The sequence below is a fragment of the Vombatus ursinus genome, unplaced genomic scaffold (genome assembly GCF_900497805.2).
Source record: "Vombatus ursinus unplaced genomic scaffold, bare-nosed wombat genome assembly UNPS02006779.1, whole genome shotgun sequence".
In the NCBI taxonomy this organism is placed as follows: Eukaryota; Metazoa; Chordata; class Mammalia; order Diprotodontia; family Vombatidae; genus Vombatus; species Vombatus ursinus.
Genome location: NW_020946557.1, coordinates 19,771,887 through 19,792,644, shown reverse-complemented (window position 1 = coordinate 19,792,644; position 20,758 = coordinate 19,771,887). Strand labels below are relative to the sequence as shown.

The 20,758-nt window shown below is 35.6% G+C and overlaps 1 protein-coding gene across 3 annotated transcripts in view; it reads left to right on the top strand.

Moving 5' to 3' along the window:
- THEMIS (thymocyte selection associated) overlaps positions 1 to 20,758 on the top strand; it is a 216,115-nt gene that overhangs the window by 66,889 nt on the left and 128,468 nt on the right. For all 3 annotated transcript variants that reach the window (XM_027848527.1, XM_027848526.1, XM_027848528.1), the window contains exon 3: positions 8,426 to 8,884. In XM_027848527.1, coding sequence (XP_027704328.1) covers positions 8,426 to 8,884 — 459 coding nt within the window. The remainder of the gene's footprint in view (positions 1 to 8,425; positions 8,885 to 20,758) is intronic.

The window sequence follows — 20,758 nt, the reverse complement described above, 5'->3', positions numbered from 1 at the left end:
CAACTAAACAACATCAGAGGGAGCAAGAACTGCACACTGTTTATCATAATACACAATTAAATACATGAGAAAGTGCATTAGAGAGGTAGAAAACAAAGTATTATGTGAGGTCCAAGGGAGAAAAGATCATTTCTGGGAATCAGGAAAAGCCTTAAGAACAGCTAGTAGTTATGTAGCACTTTGAGTTCTGCAAATCACTTCATAATTTTATAGCTTTATGGAAGAGGTGTCATCTGAAATGGAAGCTTGGCATGAATACAGAGATTTGCTGGCTTGTAATTGTCTCATTGCCACAATTATTCCTTTTTATATTCTGATCAGGGAAACTTACACATCTTCTTCACCATTCCCTAGTTCCATTCTGCATCTTCTGCTGTTACATTCATTAGGCCAGAATAATCTTACACATACCAAGTTAACTTTCTCACCTTATTCAAGATTATGAGCTCTTAACCTTTTTTTTTTGAGCCATAGACCCCTTTAGCAATTTGATAAAACCTATGTAGGTGTTCTCAGAATGTTTTCAAATGCATAAAATACAATGCATAATATTACCAATGATTAGTAAAAATTAAGATATATACATCTATGTGTATATACACATGTGTGTATCTACATACATACATACATATACATACATACATACATACATATATCCGGAGTTAGAAGATTCCTCAGAGACCATCTGATCTAATGCCCTTATTTTACAGATGAGGAAACTCAGGCCTTGTGAGGTTAAATACATTTGCCCAAGGTCATACAGTGTCATCAGTAAGATAAAAATTTTTACTCCGGCATCAAATCTATTTCAGTGTATCACAAGGGTGATATGAAGAATTTGGAAAGGGTTCAGAAGAGTAGTACCCAGAAATAGAAAATAAGATGCAAGTCACCCAAATGAGTGTGGAATTAAATGAGAAAGGGAAAAAGAGGGAGGAGACAAAATAGAACAGGGTTTGGGAATGAAGGGACAAAATAGTAAATCCTAGCTCTGAGTAGGGGCATGGAACATCAGTACTATTAAAGAAATCAAAGAGTTAGGATAGCAATTCACCTTTGGAGTAATTTTCAACAGTCTTTTAAGGTATTTTCTCTGTTAAGTCACTATTTTTTACACGATGAATGAGACTATGATGACAGTTGTAATTCAGAAGATACCTTTTCCCCCTAAAAATACCACAACTACAAAACTAGAAATCAATATTATTTTTCTGATGTTAAAATATTACTTTGTGAAGGTAACAAATTGTCTAATAATTATAATAATTTAAGTGAATATTTTATGACTAAAATAACATATAGATTTTTGCCCATTCTTTGCAAAAAAAAATGGAAGCAAAATTGTTGTCAAATTTGGCACTATTAGGCCCAATTGGGCATTTTTTAATGTTTGCCTGCAATCACGGTGAAAATGGACTTTCATTTTAGTGGTACTGGGATGTGGGGGAAGGTTACCCTAGGTTATATGACACTTGGTGGCTTTTTATTAAGATGGAATATTTTGTTGACTTCTGTAACTCATGAAGTGATAGGTTAATCAACCATTTCTGCTATATTCTCCCACTTCATTTTTTTCAACTGTTCACATAATCATGTACTAAGGGAAAGTATACGGAACCATAGAAACATTTTTCTTGTAATGTGAATTTCTAGGGAGAAAACTCCAAAGGGTGCAATTATTTTGAGATAATGATGCTGCTAGGGGAATAAGGCATCTCAGCTAAATCTTTTTCTTTGTTATACTACTTTGTAATATCCTGAGGTTTCTAATTACTTTAGCATAACCAACCCACCTACCTGAAAACATGAATTTATTCATAGGGGACTTCTACATATCATCAATCAAGTTACGCAAGTTTTTATCCTTTCCTGTTATATTATTTTAAGTAGATCTTTGGCAACTATTACAAGAATTGTTGAATTGTATTTAAGAGGCTAATGATTGTAGGCTTTGAAAGATGAATTTTCCCATACACAGAAGTGAGATTAAAGAACAAGTTGTGGTATATGATTGTAACAGAATACTATTGTTCTATGAGAAATGATGAGAAAGATCATTTCAGGACAACCTGGAAATACTTACATGAACTGATTCAGAGTGAAGTAGGCAGGATCAGGAAAATATTGCACACAGTAACAGCAATATTGTACAATGAACAACTGTGAATGATTTGGCTATTTTCAGTAATATAATGATCCAAGACAACCTCAAAGGACTCATGATGAAAAATGCTATTTCCCTCCAGAGAAAGAACTGATGAACTCTGAATACAGACTACAGCATACTCCCTCCTGCCCTCCTTCCCTTCCTCCTTTCCTTCCTTCTTTCCTGTCTTCCTTCCTATCTTCCTTTCTTTGTTGTTTCCTATCTTCCTTCCTTCCTTATTTCCTATCTTCCTTCTTTCCTTCCTTCCTTCTTTCCTTCTCTCTCTCTCTCTCTCTTTCTCTTTCTTCATTTCAGTTTTCTTCCAGAAAATGACTAAAAATATGTTTCACATGATTGCACACATATAAACTATATCACATTGCTTATCCTTTCAGGGAGGGGAGAGAGGGAGGGAGGAGAGAATTTGGAATTCAAAATGAAAAAAAATGTTAAAATTATTTTTACATATAATTGGGGAAAAATAAATTATTTAAAAAACAATCAGCATATACCTAAAAAAGAATTAAAGATAAAAAGATCAGAGAATCAGAATCAAAGCATTTGAGAGGTATAACGGATGGCAGCTGTTGTCTAGTCCAACCCATACATAAAAGCAGGCCACATTATAACATATCTGACAAGTAGCCATGCTGTTTAAAAACCTCTGAGGAGAGAGAAACCACCACCTTTCAAGGCAGCCCATCCCACTTTGGACAGTTCTAATTATTAGGATTTTTTTTATATATCATTCCTAAATTTGTCTCTTTGCAACTTCCACATTTTGCTCTTGGTTCTAAGCTCTGGGGCCAAATGGAAGCAGATTAATCTGTCCTCTATGTATCAGCTTGAGTGCTTGAACACAGATATCCTGCCTTCTATGAGTCTACTCTTCTTCAGGCTAAAACATACCCAGTTTCTCCAACTAATCCTCATGTAACACAAACTCAAGTCCCTTCAGAATCCTAGTTGCCCACTTTTGGACACTGTCCAATTCACCAGTATCGTCATTAAACTATGCTACCCTAAACCGGCACAGTACTCTAGATGAAGTCTGATGAAGGCAGAATGCAGTGGTACTATGACTTCCCTAATTCCTGAAAGTTATGGTCCTCTTAATGCAGCCAAGATTACATTATAACATTATATTTTTGGCTGTTATAATCCACTGCAAAATCATCTTGGACTTGAAGCCATGAAAAATCCCAAGATCTTTTTATTTTATTTGATTTTAGAACAACTGCTAGTTAATCTATTAGGTAGGTGCAATTATCGATTTTCCATCAGCAGCTCTGCTTGATTTCCACTCCATGGAACATCAGGCTTCCTCCAGGATAAGCTGATCCCCTGAAATCTCACCACCATGCAGATTGACTCAGTTTTTTTTGATACTCATCACCTACTGGACTTTCTCAGTTAACTCGTCCCACAGCCCTCCATTATAGAGGGCTCAGAACTTTGCAGGTAACTCTCCATTTTCCATCAACAGTTCTATTTGGTTTCCATTATGTCCCTGATAGATAACCTCTGATGCCCCTTCTCCCTTATTTAGATTCCTTTGGTGTTATTCTTCACTAGATTATAAAATCCTTGATGCAGGGACTATCTTTCTCTTTCATATCTGTACTCCCATCACTTTGAGTAGTAGTTGCACAGTACCTTCACACAGTGCATAGTAGGTACTTAAATATTTGTTGAATTGAATTGAATATATGAAGTTGATTTTTTTTTTGGTGCCCAAGTATAGGACTTTATATTTTTCCTTTTAAAATTTCATATAATTAGATTCAGTCCAATGCTTTGGCCTGTCAAAATCTTTTTCAATCCTGACTCAGTCATCCAGTGTATTAGTTATCTTTCCAAGCTTTGTGCTATCTACAAATTTCATGAACTTTTAAAATTCAAGTCATTGATAAAAATGTTAAATAGCACTGGCCTATTTTTTTTTGTACCAGATTTTTGAGGCTCTGTACTGGAGATTTTCTGCCACATTAACATTGAACCTTTTATAACTATTCTTTGAGTCTCTTAAGTCTGAATTAATCTACTAATGTTGATCATTCTGTACCTCACTATCTTTTCCACAAGTATTATCAATTAGCCCACATGTCTTTATCTTCTCCCGTATAAGATCAGAGTATTATTTTTCCGCCTCCTAGTCTCACAAATGAGCACTGGACCTAGAGCAAGGCTACCTTTCCCACTCAGAGGTACCCACTTTAGGGGTACCCCTGAAGAGTTGGAAGTGATTCTCTAATGCCATCAGTTTGAATCCCCACCAGTGTAAAAAAGAATGGAAATGGATAACTCTTGTCTGTCAGCTCAAACCCAGATGAAATTATTCCTGCTCCTAGGCTCTTAGATGGCGTGTCTGTGGATTCCTGCCAAGATTATCAATTGAGGATCGTTCAAGTAGCTTTTAGAGAGGAGTACTTACTAAGGTGACACAGCAAGAATGATTGCAATGAAACATCCCAGGAAAAGGGTGACACATTCTTCCTCAAGTACAGATAGAGTCCAGGGGAAAGCAGACTGGCTTTTATTGCACATGTAGTAAAAGAGTAACTCACAGCTCCTGGTTGTTGGAAATCTTTTTTATTGGTGGGGTGCTCGAGAAGTGCTCTTTAGACATGTTGTAATTTTCTGGGCTCCTCATGGAGCCAAGGATTTACATCTGATCTGTCCCTGGCTCCTAATGAAGACATTTCAGTCAGCAGATCCAAGGATATTCTTAGGACACTGAAAGGAATATGGGAAGTGAAGCATCCTCAAAGACCAAAAGGTCCTTCTCTGGTCAAAGGGTCAAGGGTAAGAAGACTTAGGATGAGACGGAAGTGAAGGCCTCCTTCTTCCTTAACATCTCCTTCCCCACTGCCCAAGACACTTTCTCCTCAGGAATTTATAGAAAAGTTCTCTCATGGCTATCTACTTGCTTGGATTCCCTGATTATAGCTAACTCATTGCTTTTATACAAACCCCAGAGGGGATACTGAAATCACTCATTCAGTTGAAACAGACTTCTTGTCTGGCATAATTTCACTTTGTCTAGTGGCTTTCAAAGGTTTTTTTTTTTTAAAAAACTTTATCTAAGGGGCAGCTAGGTGGTACAGTAGATAGAGCACCAGCCCTGAATTCAGGAAGACCTGAGTTCAAATCCAGCCTCAGACACATAACACTTACTAGCTGTGTGACCCTGGGCAAGTCACTTAACCCCATTGCCTAGTGCAAAAACAAAAACAAAAACAAAAAAATACTTTATCTAAAACCTATGATTGAGACTGATTGATTAAGCATCTTATCACTTACTTTAAGTCGATTTACTTAATCATCACATGTTTACAATAATATGATCTACTTTATCGAAATATTTGCCATAATCTAGATAAACTATACCCATAGCATGCCCCTATTTAGTCCTCCATTAAGAAGGAGAAGGAGAAGGAGAAATAAGCAAAGAGGATAGAAAGAAAGAAAGAAAGAAAGAAAGGACGGAAAGAAGGAAGGAAGGAAGAAGAACCTGTGGTTAGTTAGCTTTACATAACTTGATCCTGATGAAGCCATGCTGGTTCTTTGTAATCACAGCTTCCCTGTAGAGAGCTTTGCCAACCACTTTTTAATGATCCATTCTAGAATTTTCCCAAGATTCAAAGTCAAACTCATTGGTCTATAGTTTGCAGACTCTGGTTTTTTTTTGTTGTTGTTGTTGTTGTTGTTTTTAAATAAAGACACTACTTACCCTTCTCCAGTCTTGTGGTCTCTCCCATTTTCCATTGTTTTCAAGTACAATAATAATAGCTAACATTATATAACTCTTACTATGTGCCAAACACTATGCTAAGTGCTTCACAATTGCTCTTTCTTTTGATTCTCACAACAACCCTAGAAGGTAGATGTCATTATTATCCCCATTTTGCTGATGAAAAATTGTGGCAAACAGAAGTTAAGTGACTTAAGCAGGGTCATGCAATAGGGCTTCCTAATTAAAGGCCCCGCTCTTCATCCATTGGCCAAAGAAGCTGCCTCACATATTACTAACAGCAGCTCAGTTATCATCTATACTAGTTTTTTTTTTCAGGTCTCAAAGCTAGGTGACTCTAATTCATCAAAGACAACTAACTATTTTTTAATACCTCCTTATTTATATCCTATGTATACCAGCATATTCATAACAATGTTTTTTTGTGATATTAAAGTAAAACAACACCCCCTTCCAAAACTAGAGAGGTATCTGTTTACAGCTAAATAAATTGAGATTATATGAATGTTATGGAATTTTACAGGCGTCAGCTAGGTGGTACAGTGGATAGATTGCTGGGCTTGGAGTCCTGGGCCTCAGACAAGTACTAGCTATGTGACCCTGGGCAAGTCACTTAACCCTGTTTACCTCAGTTTCCTCATCTGTAAAATGCGTTGACCTAGGAAATGGCAAACCACCCTTGCCAAGAAAACCCCAAATGGTGTCATGAAGTATGAGACACAAACGAAAAACAACAAATGAACTATTATTATGCCTTAATAAATGACAAATATGAGGAATTCAGAGAAACACAGCAAGATTTGTATGAACCAATGTAATGTGAAGTAAGCAGAACCAGGAGAATAAAATACAAAATATAATTATTAATATAAGTGAAAACAATACTAAAGTGATGTCATAGTATATGTAAATGGTCAAAGAGAAGAGATGAAGAAATGTGCCTCTCTCATTTTGTTGAATATTTGGGGGCATGGGGAGATGGGATAATGTGTAAAGTGGCAGATAGTCTCTTTGACAGTTGATTGTTTATCTCTTGGTGATAAGGGAAGACTCACAGGATCACAGGAGAAAGCAGGATATTTAGAAATGACTATGATGTAATAATAAAAGGCATAAATAAATTGTATTGTTATTTTCTTTTTTTTTTAAGGCAATTGGGGTTAAGTGACTTGACTAAGGTCACACAGCTAGTGTCTGAGGCCAGATTTAAACACAGGTCTTCCTGACTCCAGGGCTGGTGCTCTATCCACTGTGCCATCTAGCTGCCCCTAAATTGTATTATTTTAAAAAGCATAACCCTCCTCCCCCAACACACACACACACACACACACACACACACACACACACACACACGTGTTTATCAGTCCATTTACCCCTGTAGCGGAGAATGCATAGAAAATACTCCGTGGGTTGTTATATTTGTTCCTTTGGTGCAAATTCTAAAAAATAAGAAAATTTACACAGTAAATATTTCTTCTTCGTATTGTTTAAAAATCCCATTTCTCCCCTGAAACAAAACCCTTCACATGAATTTTTTTAAAACAATATTCAGTTGTAATTAAAAGACTTCAAAAGAACCTTAACAAGTCTATACTGTATAGTCCATCTTCTGCCTTCAAGACCCTTGACTTAGAAGTTGCAACTTTATCCAGTCCTTAAAGACATAACTAAGAGATTCCACAAAATACTTCTGTAATTATGTTGGCACATTGAACTACCCACATCATCAAGAAGTTCATCCTTGTATCTAACAGAAATCTTCCAAGCTGTAGTTTTAGACTATTTTCCCCACCCCCTTTGTTTTACTTAAAACGGAGACCATGGCTTATTGTCTTGGAGGATGGTGATTATTGTACAGAAGATAGAGATCAGCTCAGACATAAATATTTTTAACTTGATTTGACTTTTAAATTGTCTATAAAATATGTGTGTTGGTAGGTAGAGTTTTTTGGTAAACTAGATTAGAGAACATTGGCAAAAATGTTACTGTTAATGATAATTATCCTCATGTTAGCAGCATAACTGAATACTTTAACATTTTTATTTCCTTAAGAGTTTATAAACTGTAAACATTAAACAAATTAACAGCAACAAAAATAAAGAATAGTGGAATATTTAAACATGGAGTACTTTTGGGGATTTGTCATGATAAATTAAATTTTGTATAGTAAAGAAACAGTAGAGTAGAGGTTATATAGAAAAGGAAAGTGAGGAAATGATTCCAACTACTGACATTCTACAACAAGAGAAGATGTGTAATTAAAGGTTATAAAAAGAACTATTGAGTAATAGCTAATAATAATACCAAGCATTTATATAGTGCTTTAAGGTTTGCAAAGTGGTTTGCAAATTTGATCTCATTTTATCCTCACTTTTACCCTGGGAGCTACTATAGACAGATAGTCCATTTAAAATGTAGGTTCTAGACTTTATTAGATCCATCTATGAGTTTACCCCATCTATTATTACTTTACATGCATTTTCTTGGTATGATATCTCTTTAATTCACTCTCCTCTGTTCTCAGGTCTTTTCAAGATTATGACTGATAGAATACCATATCATACCATGGATGACATTACAAGAGCAGTTTATATTGGTCCAAACCGGCTAAGTCACCCTTGCTTCTACCATCAGAAGGATATAAACTTGGGGAATCTCACCATCAGCCCTGGTGAACCCATCATGCTCAATTCCATTGAAGAGATCAATGGGGAAATGATGGTGAACTGTGGAGTGGTAAGGGACAATCAGAATCATTCATTTACCATTCCCTTGTCACAAGAAGGAGAGTTCTATGAGTGTGAAGATGAACATATGTACACCCTAAAAGAGATTGCAGAGTGGAAGATTCCCAAGAGCAGGAAACGGATTGTGAAATTTACAGATATTTCCAATAAGTGGAACTCTGTTTATCCACTACCTAAGGATTTTGATGGCTTGCTTAGTCTCACACCCATCTATGAAATACAGGCAGTGATGAAATGTAAGTATTTACTGAGGCTAACGTCCTATGAACGTGGACACGATGTACATCAGTGCTACTAAGCAGTCTCTAGGATGAACTATAATTTAGAAGTAAATTACAATGGAAAAAAAAAACAATTCAAGTATATAGAGCACCATGTTTAACATGGGAAAAGATAAACAGACATAAGAAATGATTCTATGCATTCACTGATTACAGTCTGATGGAGGGGTCAGAATAATACACAATATAAAGTAGAACTAGATAAGTAGAAAGGAAAAGTACAGAGTACTATTTTGAGGTATGAAGTGGGAAAGAGAATTTTTTAATTTGGGGCACTAGAGAAGGCCTCATGGAGGAGGTATCTTTTTTTTTAAATTTATTTTGATTTATCAACAATCACTTCCATATGCTTTTGAGTTTAAAATTTTTCTCCCTCTCCCTTCCCACCTCCCTCCCCAAGACGGTGTACAATCTGATATAGGCTATACATATACGTGAGGAGGTATTATTTGAGTTGGTTCTAGAAGGTCAGATCAGAATTCAAGAGGTTGAGATGGGGTTGGAGGGGACACACAACTAGGTGAGAAACATTTTTGTTTGCTTTTCATGTCGCTCCATAATCTGGCCCCATATGGCTTTGTTTGAACTGCCCCCATGCCTAGAAAGCACTCCGTCTTCATCTCTGCCTCTTAGAAACTCTGGCTTTCTTCAAAACTCAGTCACAGTACCTTGTCTATATAAAGTACCTTAACTTATATATAGATACCTTACCTATATAAGGTAAGACTTTTCCAGATTCACTGCACACTTAACTACTATCATGTACCCTCGACAAAAATTACCTAGTATTTATTGTTGTTCGGTTGTGTCTGACTCTTCATGACCTCGTTTGGGGTTTTCCTGGCAAAGATACTGGAGTGGTTTGCCATTTCCTTCTCCAGTTCATTTTTCACAGATGAGGAACTGAGGCAAACAGGGTTAAGTGACTTGCCCAGGGTCACACAGCTAGTAAATGTCTGAGGCTGGATTTGAACTCGTGAAAATTAGTCTTCCTGACTCCAGACCCACCACTCTATCCACTGTGCCACCTAGCTGCCCAACCTAGAATTTACTCTGTATATATTTTATATTCACATATATGTATACATGTGTTTTTCATGATAGGATATAATCTCCTTGAGGACATGGACTATTTCATTTTGCTTTTGTATCACCAGCAACTCACATAGTTGATCAGTGGATTCAATCAACAAACATAATGGCAGCTAGGTGGCATAGTGGATAGAGCTCTGGACTTGAGGTCAGGAAGATCTCAGTTGAAGTCTGACCTCAGTTACTTACTAGATGTGTGACCCTAGGCAAGTCACCTTTATCTCAGTCTGCCTCAATTTCCACATCTTTAAAATGGTAATAATAATGGCACATACTTCACAGAGTTGTTACTAAGATACAGTGTCCCAAAAGCAGGAATGTGTGGGAGCCAACTAGAACTAATTCTAGTCAATTGAAAGCTTTTAGCTTGAGTGTTTACACCTCAGAAATTGGAGAAGATGTGAATAATGTTGATTAAACCTAAAAGTATGTCTTGATTACATTTTTTCCCCCCTGGAGAGCCAGGCGTTAAAAACTTACCATCACACCCCTGCCTGAAAGTCTTAGTGCAGACTTTTGGGGCACCACTCTGTATTTGCAATATAAAATATAAATGCTTGTTGTTGTTAAGCATCCACTATATGTCAGTCACTGGGACTGTGCTGAGAACATTAATACAAAAAATGAAATAACTCTTATACTCAAGATACTTACATTCTCAAGGAGCACAGTTCCTAGAACACAGAAGGTACTTAATATAGGCTTCTTGATTGATTAATTTCTAGCTTCACACATGCCCCAGTTCTGACCAAACTAGATTGTGGTATTGTTTCCTGAACAAAATTCTCTGCTGTCCTGACTAAGGTTTCGATTCATCTCCCTACCTAGAATACCTAACCTTTCATAATTCAACTCCACCCCACTTTTAAAATTCTACCCATCCTTCAAGGTTTTATCGACTAAATATGGTATTTATCTATTTCTTGTATCTATTTGTGCATTTTTCAGAACTATTTTGGTACTTATCCCTCAATTAATATATTACTGTTGTTCAGTCATTTCAATCATGTCTGATTCTTTGTGACCCCATTTGGGGTTTTCTTGGCAAAGATACTGGAGTGGTTTCCCATTTCCTTCTCGGGCTCATTTTACAGATGAGAAACTGAGGCAAAAAGAATTAAATTACCTGCTCAGGGTCACACAGCTAGTCAGTGTCTGAGGCCAGATTTGAACTTGGGAAGATGAGTCTTCTTGACTTCAGGTCTGGCATTCTATCCACTGTGCCACCTAGCTGCCCCCAACTAATATATAGGTTTCTTTAAAATCAGGACTACAACTTACTCATCTTTTTATCTTCTGCAGCACTTCGCATATTGCCATGTATACAGTAGGTACTAAGTTTCTTTGATACCCTTCAGTGTCTTTTTATGTGCCCCTTTCCTATATTAGTGTCTTCTATCTATTCTCAAGACTTCTGATGTTCTTGTACTAGTATTAGACTTTCTTGTCCTCAAGGAAAATATTTTAATGAAATAAGTTACCCTAAGATATTATTAGTTACAATTTCAAAGAGTTAGTTTAAAAGAGAATTGAATGGAGGAAACTGTGCTTATCTGAAAGGAATGACTCTCTAATAGTTGAATGTCAGGGTCTGTTATCTGGATAGGATAGATTCTTTTGGGAAAAGAAGCCTGTTGGCAATTTTAAAATGGACATTCCTACTTTGCTCTAGCATAAGCTTGTTGATGATTTCTTGAATATTATTGAAAAAATTTTGAAAAATACAAAATAATTGGTGAGAACACTTTCTGGAGGTTTTAAATTGTGAGAGTGTCAAAAAATGTTACATATCTACAATTATTCAGCTAGAACGGATGATAAGAAATCTATTTGAAAGGGGTTGTATTTTAGGAAATCATGAATTTGCCTCAGATAAAAACAGGATTTCATACAAGAGCTTATTATTTAACATGAGAGGATTCTGAAATTACAGGAAAATTTTACCTAGAGTGGCCAAAGAATGAGGTAATTTGGTTAATTGAGGGGTTAAGAGTGGCAGAATAGTTGAATTTGAAGGATTCTTAAAGGTTCAGTAATCTAGCTCACCACCTGATGCAAGTTGACCTCTTTTGTCTTATTGAAAATATTAATAAAATAAATAATCCACATTCCTGCCTTAGTAAATACAGGATTAGGAGCATATTCCAATCTTCCTTTGATTCAAGGTCTTACAGTGTAATAATTCAGGACATCAATTCCCACTGTATAGTAATATAGGTATTGTGACAGTGTAAGATATGAATCTGATTTCATACTTACTCTAGCTTGAAGCTAGGGGAGTATTTTTTCTTCTCTCTTCTGTCCTCCTCCCCTTCTGCTCTCCTCTAAAATCTTAATATTATTGTATTTCTATTCTCTTTCATTCGATCTTAAGGTCGTGGCTCTGAGGACCCGGGGACTTTAAAAACCATTTAGCTCATTTTACAGATAAGAAAAGTTAGATTCAGAGAATTTAAGTGACTTAGCCATGATCACACAACCAGTAAATATCAGAGACAGAATTTGAATCTAGGTGTTGTTAATTCCAAGTTCAGTATTGTGCCACACTACCTCTCCAGTTAATTTATTTCTTTATTACATCTACCCCCTCAAACCAACAGTTGCAGCTGAAATTGGACTCATGGGGAAAATGTGAAGGTGTCTTTTTTTTTTCTCTCAGCACCAGGAAGGCTGCAAGCATTCAATAAATATTTATTTAACAAGAGCTATGCCCTGGGAAAGATACAAAAATGAACAACATGTGACCTCTACCCTCAAGAGACTAAAATTCCAATAGGAGAGGTAAGGGATATACAGGAACAATTATTGTACAAATTAAAACATGATGAATGCATAAGGTGATAGGAGTTCAAATTAAGAGGAGTGTCAAAAAAAGGCTGGAGGAATCAAGGCAGGGTTCATGGAGGAGGTGGTGCATGAGGCGGGCATGGAAAGATGGGTAAGATTTCAACTAAATGAAAGGGGTGGTTAGGGCATCCAGACATCAGAAATGGTATGAAAATGCAGGATATGTACAGTAGATAGTTAGCATTACAGTTTATTTTGCCTACTGAATTCAAGGAAAATGGAGTGCATGGGGGACTTCATTTAAAGTAACTGGGGAACAGAGGGGACCATAGGAACTCTCAATTTTCCCCTCTTGTGGGCTGAAATAGATGGAGAACTAAATGAATTAGATAGAAATTCATGAACTAGCTATGAATATTAAATATGAACTAAAATATAAGTTAATGCAGGACAGTGAAATCTCAGGGATATTGACCATAATTAGTAATTTATACTAAATAAGTAACTGATGTTAGGTCATCACTTCACTTTATTTCCTTTTTTTTTTTAAATTTTTTAATCCAGATCTATGATTTCATGCACATAGGGAACTCCCAGTGTGGAAACTGTTCCCCTATATTAATCAACAACCCTTGAAATTTGTAGTTTTAGAGAGTTGCCTGGGGTAATAAAAGGTCCTCCTGACTCCAAGGTCAGCCTTCTCTCAACTATATCATCATGTCTCTTACTTCAGCTAATTTAGGTGGCATAAAAGTGAAAAATTGCCAAAATAGTTCATGAAAAACAATTTCCTTGCACTGGATCCATGTGTCATTAAAGACTGAAAAACAGTAACTTAACTTTATTAATTTGTGCCACACTTATGAACGTATCCTTTTGAGGCACGATTCCATAGCTATTCATAGGCCTTTTGAGATCTGGGTGCTTTAAGAGATAATTCTTTGTCCACGTAATAAGATTACTTTATAGCTGGTAATCTAAGACCTCTGGACCTTGCCATCTACTCCAGTGATGAACACTTAGGACTCCTGGGCTTCCTATCCACCCTGCAGCTGAACTGGTTTTTTTACGCTTCATTTCCCCCACTTAGATAGTGGGCTTCATAAGGGTAGGGATTGTCTCAATTTTCCTATTTGTATCCCCAGCACTTGGCACCATGCTTTGTATATAAGTGCTTAATAAATACCTTTTCATTCATTTATGGCTTTCTACCTTGCAGCACTTGAAATGCCATTTCCAGAATTATACTTGCAGAATGATATATTTGCAAAAAATATATAGTTTTGAGGAATTTCTCTCTTACTCTTCCTTCCCCAGCCCTCACCCCCATTTTGTGGCACCAAAATCATCCTTTTCTTTATTCTTTTCTTCTAATAGGTGCAGGAAGTATCACTAGTTCTTTCCAATAGAGTTGGAGTAGACATTGTGACTTACGCTGATGACTTTTAGAAAGAATGGGTAATTCAGTCTGCATCCCTTTAATCTCTGACCCCATCTCTTTAGGTTGCAAGCTCATTTCTTGTATGCATGCCAAACAGTAAACAAAAGAGGTTATGCTTTTCATTCTCTGAAATATCTATCATATCCCCCCCTTTTTTTACTTTCATTGCCATTATTCTAGTATAAGCCTTTATCATTGCTCACTGCTAATATAGCTTTTTAAGAGGTGTTCCCACCTTTTCTCTTTTTCCTTCCCCTTTCAATTCATTTTTCATATCTAAATGAGATTAATCTTCCATATTCATTTATCTGGTCATGTCCATTTGGTCATGATGGCATTAACTGTTTCATTTTTTATTTTGTATCCCTAATACCTAGCATCATGCTTGATACAGAAGAGTTGCTTAATAAATGCTTATAAATTGATTGAATGATTGATTAATATCACCGAACTTGATATGATCCCTCTTGCCTACTACATAAAGTCCAAATTCTTTTGCTTGGCAATCCAGGCCCTCCGCAGATGGATTGCCATCTACCTTTGTAGACTTGTCTCGTCATTCTCTCATGTATGTTTTATGTTGTAGTCAAACTGATTCCTCTTTCCCCTTTGCTTTTCTTTATATCCCCCAGTTCCTGGTACATACTAGGCACTTATTAAATACTTGTTGACTGACTGTCTAGTTACCTGACTTGCAATGAGAGTAAGAATTGTGTCTTATTTATTTTTTTCATCTTATCTATTTTTTTCATCTGCCCCATGACCTAGCACAGTGCTCTTCATATGATTGATACAATTGCTTGAATTTGTAGACAGTGCTGTTGAATTTCTGACCAACCCAACACATTGTTTTTTTTTTGTTTTGTTTTTTTACCATCAGTACTTGGCATTGCCAAAGAATGCCCCATTAACTGTCCTTCACTGTGTGAAGGTGAGTTAAAAATCATGTCCATTTGCAGTTTTCATAAGTCTAATGAAATAAGAACAGAAATGGAAAGAAACATTTATTAAATACCTACTATGTGCCTGGCACTATGTTAAATGCTTTGCAAATATCTTATCACTTGATCTCAATTTAAGGAGAGTAGGATTCTTTGGTACAGTGGAAAAAGTACTGGACTTGAAGGCAGATGTGCTACGTTTGATTATCTACTATGCCACTTACTCCCTGTGTCATTGTGAATAAATTACTTAAATTCTCTGGTCCTCAGAGATAATATAGAGGGATCAGATTATATGACTTTTGCGGTCCCTTCCTTCTTTATATCTAGGACCTAGTGTGAAAAATTCATGTTCACATTGTTAGGTGTTGAATGCAACTGTATCATTTTTGAACAATCACCAATTACTAAATCTGGGTTTTAAGTTGGTTCTTTCACTAAAGGAGCTAGAGAATGAACCATACTTAGTTTAATAATAATGAAAGCAGAATATATGATGGGAATAATATCTAGGATATTTTGAATATGTTCGCCTTTCTTAAATTGAGATAAATCTGAAGAAGATGAAGCTAGGAGAAACTAGAGGATGTAAGTTGTTCATAAAAAAAAAATTGAGACTAAGTGGATGGGTTCATGGGCAAATGCCCCATGAATTTCAAATGAAGATGTAAGAAGAATCTAGAACTCAGCAATTATGAATGAGGCTGATGAATCAATATAAAAGGAGAAGTGAAATATAACCGATATGCTTGGCCAGTAAAATTCACAGAGCAATTCAAAAATGGAGATAGGTTTTATAAAACCATTTTTGAATGGGTAAGCATTGAGGAAATGATAAAGAAAGTGAACTCTGAAAATGAAAGTATTGGAAAAGACATAAGAAATGATTTATTTAAAAACAGAAGGAACTGGAGGTTGAGAGAAACTGCAGCACTTGATATAAGTTAAGTTATAAAAAAATCTTAAGAAAAAGAAGGCATAGGAAAATGAATTTCTTGCCTCCAAGAATGAAAGAGAAAGATTCTCTCAGGATTTGTAGCCCTATACTTTTAGGGGGCAGTAGGGAGAAGACACTGGAATACTGAATGGGGATAAGCAGTTTAACCAAACCTTGATGTCTGAGGAGAGAAAGACCAGAATGGGAAATCAATTTACTATCATAATCATAAACTTGAAAACTCCAATCAGATTTTCAAACAACAAACTATCAAGAGATTTTAGACTTACATGTTTTCTTTGTTGAGACCATTTTCAGATGATACATTGACTAAAAACTTCCCTTGATACCTAGACTCACTCTAAGATCTTAAGGTGTTGCAAAGGAAAATTTGGAAATCTGAGACAGTTTGGTATACCTGAGGTCTACGTGGGAAAATAAATCTCCCTAATAATTGCTTGGAAGGAATAAAGTTAATGGAATGATTCAACAGTTTCAAAAAAAAAAGAGGAAGTTAAAGGGGTTTATCTACTTTGTCAAGTAAAATGGAAAGCCTTTTTAAGCCTGGAATCCATTTTCAAAACCAGATATAATAATGAAAATAACTTTTATTTATATTACACTTTAAATGTTTTTAATGTTTGGAAAATACTTTATGTTCATTATCTTGTTTGACCTTCACAGTAAACCTATGAGGTAGGTATTGCAGATATTATTATGCCCATTTTAAAGATGAGGAAACTGAAGTCCCAAAAGATAAAACACAGTAGTACCAGAGGTGGGGTGCGAATTTCAAGACTCCAAGTCAAAATTTCTATCCAAAAATATCCTTACTGAACAGGAAAAAAATCTATAACTACCCTGACAGGAAATTTATGAAGCCTGAAGCATGGTAAGAGGTTTGCATAGTTTACACAGGGAAAAAACATTAGCAAAAAACCATTGTTTGCAACTCCCTTCTTATATGGAGTTGCTTTTTTCCCCCCTCTTTCTGTCCCTCATTTTGAAACCATAAATAATTTAATTACTAGATGCTAATGTGTAGCTAAAAGGACTTACAGGTGACCTGAAGGTATCTTAGGACTGAGTTTATCTACCTCAAGTTAAATGATTTGAAGAACCTGTTGTTGCTTGTAAGTCAAGCTTTTTTTTTCCTCCCTTGAGCCAGCTGCCTTTGTGTTTTACTAAAACCATCTCTTTTGTATATTTCACTGTATCTATCTATGATCTCAATGAAATGGGCACACTTTCTCTGCTCAGATCACAACTCACAGTTTATCTTCCTGTGCAATTCTGACCATATTCTCCCCTAGATCCTGCACAAAAAGACCTGCCCATGTGCTGGATGTAGGCTTCACTCTTTGGACTTGTGCCTGGCACTTAATAAATATGCTTTGATTGATTGATTTTTACATTTTGAGTATACTAGTTAGTGTAGTATTTGGACTGTCCATCTGTTATCCCTTGCTCCTTCTTCTGGTGATACATTTCCCTAAAGATTTTTTTTTTTACTACTTCTTGCAAATATATTATTATTGGAAATACTCTTTAGCCTAATTTTGCCACCCATCTACCTTTCTATTATCTGGAGAAATTGCAACTGTGATTTTCCAGAGATTGAATGTTCCAAGATTTTCAGAGCAATAGAATCAACAAGAGAACATTTGTGTATGAGCAGGTCGTGCTATAATAGGCAGTATAAAATAGTAGAGAAAGTACTAGACTTGAACTCAGTAGAGATCTGGGTTTAAATTTCACCCTTGATATTTTCTATTTGAGTGTCAATTTCTTCATCTGCAAAATGAAGATAATTATACTTGTGTTGTTTTGAGGATAAAAAAACTAAATGAAGTTTGTAAAACATTTTATAAACTATAAAGTGATACATGAATGTCATCGATCATTATTATGAAACCCTTATTAATTTTTGAGGCATTCTTCCTCCTCTCCCAAAGTGAACATCTAGAAGAATAAAAACTACCTATAGTTAAGTTCAAGTTCAAGAAAAGAATGCTAAGGACAACAAAAAGAATTTTTTAAAAGCTATTTTTAGATAAAGGAGAAGACTTGAAGCAATTGTCCCCTTGTTTAGGATAGGTAGTATAATGTGAATTGTTGACCAAAAGAACATACAACTATGCATTTCCTATTTTCTCTCTTTTTCAAAAGGCAGAATTGTTTTCATATCAAAAACAGTGGAATAAACATCTGTGTGGAGGGAATTGAAGTTTCCAAAAGATGAAGGTGGAAAGAGAACACTTAGCTACCTTAAGTGAGCCTTAGAATTGAGTTCCAGAGTACTGAAAGATATTGTAGGTATGATCTCAGAACCACTGATGGTAATCTTTAAAAGTCTTAGGGAATTGGAGAGTTTGTGAAGATCAGAACAGACAAATGTACTGATTTCCAAAACAGAAAGGTCTGAATTTTTGAAATATTTTATCCAGATGTAAAACTCTGACGAAATTCTAGAATAGGGGGCACCTAGGTGGCTCTGTGGATAGCGCACCGGCCCTGGAGTGAGGAGGACCTGAGTTCAAATGCGGCCTCAGACACATAACACTCACAAACTGTGTGACTCTGGACAAGTCACTTAACTCCACTTAACTTACCGAAAAAAAAATATTCTAGAATGGTTTTATTAACAATTAAATAATTGCTTTACTAATTATGGTTTTTGAGGACTTAGAAAAAAACTATTGATTATTAGGAACCAATATAGGTTCACTAAGAACAAATCATATTGAACTGGTATCACTTTCTCATTTTATAGGATACAAAGTGTAGTAGAGCCAGAGAATGATATAAACATAATATACTTTTAGCAAAGCATTTGAATTAAGCCTTCTAAGATATCCTTGTTAATGTGGTAGAATGTGGACTAAATAATATTTGACTTTCAAATGGATCAAGCAACCATAAACAAGTGTTAGGCTAAGCTAAAAGTGAGTGACTGAGAATTCTGTCCTTGACCCTGTCCTATTCAATCTTTTTATTGTTAACTAGGATAAAGATTTAATTTATATGCTTATCAGATTTAAGGATGATGTAAAGCAGAGAAAGTAAGTTAATATAATAAATGATAGAATCAAGATAGAAAATTATTATGATAGTCTAGAATGTTGGAGAGAAATCAGCGAGATGAAATTTAACTAGGGTAAATGTAAAAGTGCTGCATTTAGATTTTAAAGATTTAATTATACAAGTATGAATTTAGGGAGCTTAATTTCTATTCATATGAAATAATACCTGATGGTTTTAGATGTCTATAACCTTGATAAGAGTCAATAGTTTGATGCAACAAAAGTTAACGTGATCTTTAATTGCATAATAGAGGTATAGCCTGAAGATCATAACAAGCCATTCTGTACTGATATGACCACGGAAATATATCATGAAAGGAATAGGGGAAAATGAACTAGAATTATTTGGTTTAGAGAAGAGATGACTAAAATGGGGGGCAGATATGACAATTGTCATCAATATTTGAAGGATTTATTGAGTATCCTACTGTTTAAAATTGGAAAAGATCTCAATATTTATCTATTTCAATTCCTTAATTTCATAATGAAGGAATTAAGGCCCAGAGAAGTAAAGTAATTTGCCTAAGGCCATACAGGTAACAAATCGCACAGTAAGTTAAGTTGAAACCAGAGGGTGGTGGGTCTTGGACTAGCAAGTTAAAAGTTAAATGGAGGCAGATTTCAGTTCACTATAACAAATAACTTTATAACCAGAACTAGACAACTATGATAAAGCTGTCTTGTGAAATATTAATTCCTTGTCATTAAAGCAGGAATTCTTAGTCTGAGGTACACAGACCCCCTGAAAGCTCTTAGATAGATTTCAGGGGGTCTATGAGCTTGAATGAGAAAAAGTTACATTCTTTGGAACTTCTTAACGTCCTAGGTAACAATTTAGTACAATTGGTTTTCTTTGTAATTCAATGTTTTTTCTTTTTTTTTAAATTTTATGCATTTAAAAAAATATTCTGAGAAGAGGTGAATAGGTTTCATCAGACTGCCAAAGGGGTCCATGACACAAAAAAAAGTTAAGAATGACTGGACTAGACATATTTAAGCAAAGGCCAGATGATCATTTGCCAAGATGTCATCTTGCTGTTGTTGTGTCTGACCATAGCACTTCAGGCCCTTCTATCCTCCATTATCTCTGGAAATCTGTCCAAGTTCATGTTCATTGCTTCCATGATATTATCTATTCATCTCACCCTCTGCCATCCCCTTTTTCTTTTGCCTTCAATCTTTCCCAACATGAGGATCTTTTCCAATGAGTCCTCTCTCCTTATTATGTGGCCAAAGTATTAAACTTTAGCTTTAGTTTTTGACCTTCCAGTGAATAGCCTGAATTAATTGCTGTAAGTATAGATTGATTTAACCTCCTTGCTATAGATGAGATTAATGGATTGGATTAGATAACTTCTGAGGCAGTATAATAAAGTGCAAAGAACATAGGACTTGGAAATAAAAGACCTGCTAAAGGGCCAGCTCTTCAATTTCTAGTTGTTTGAATTTAGGCAAAGCACCTTGCTTCTCTGAGGCCTGGTTTCTTTGCCTACAAGATAAGGATAATACTCCTTCACCTATTTGCTTTAAAGGATTGTTAGGAGGATC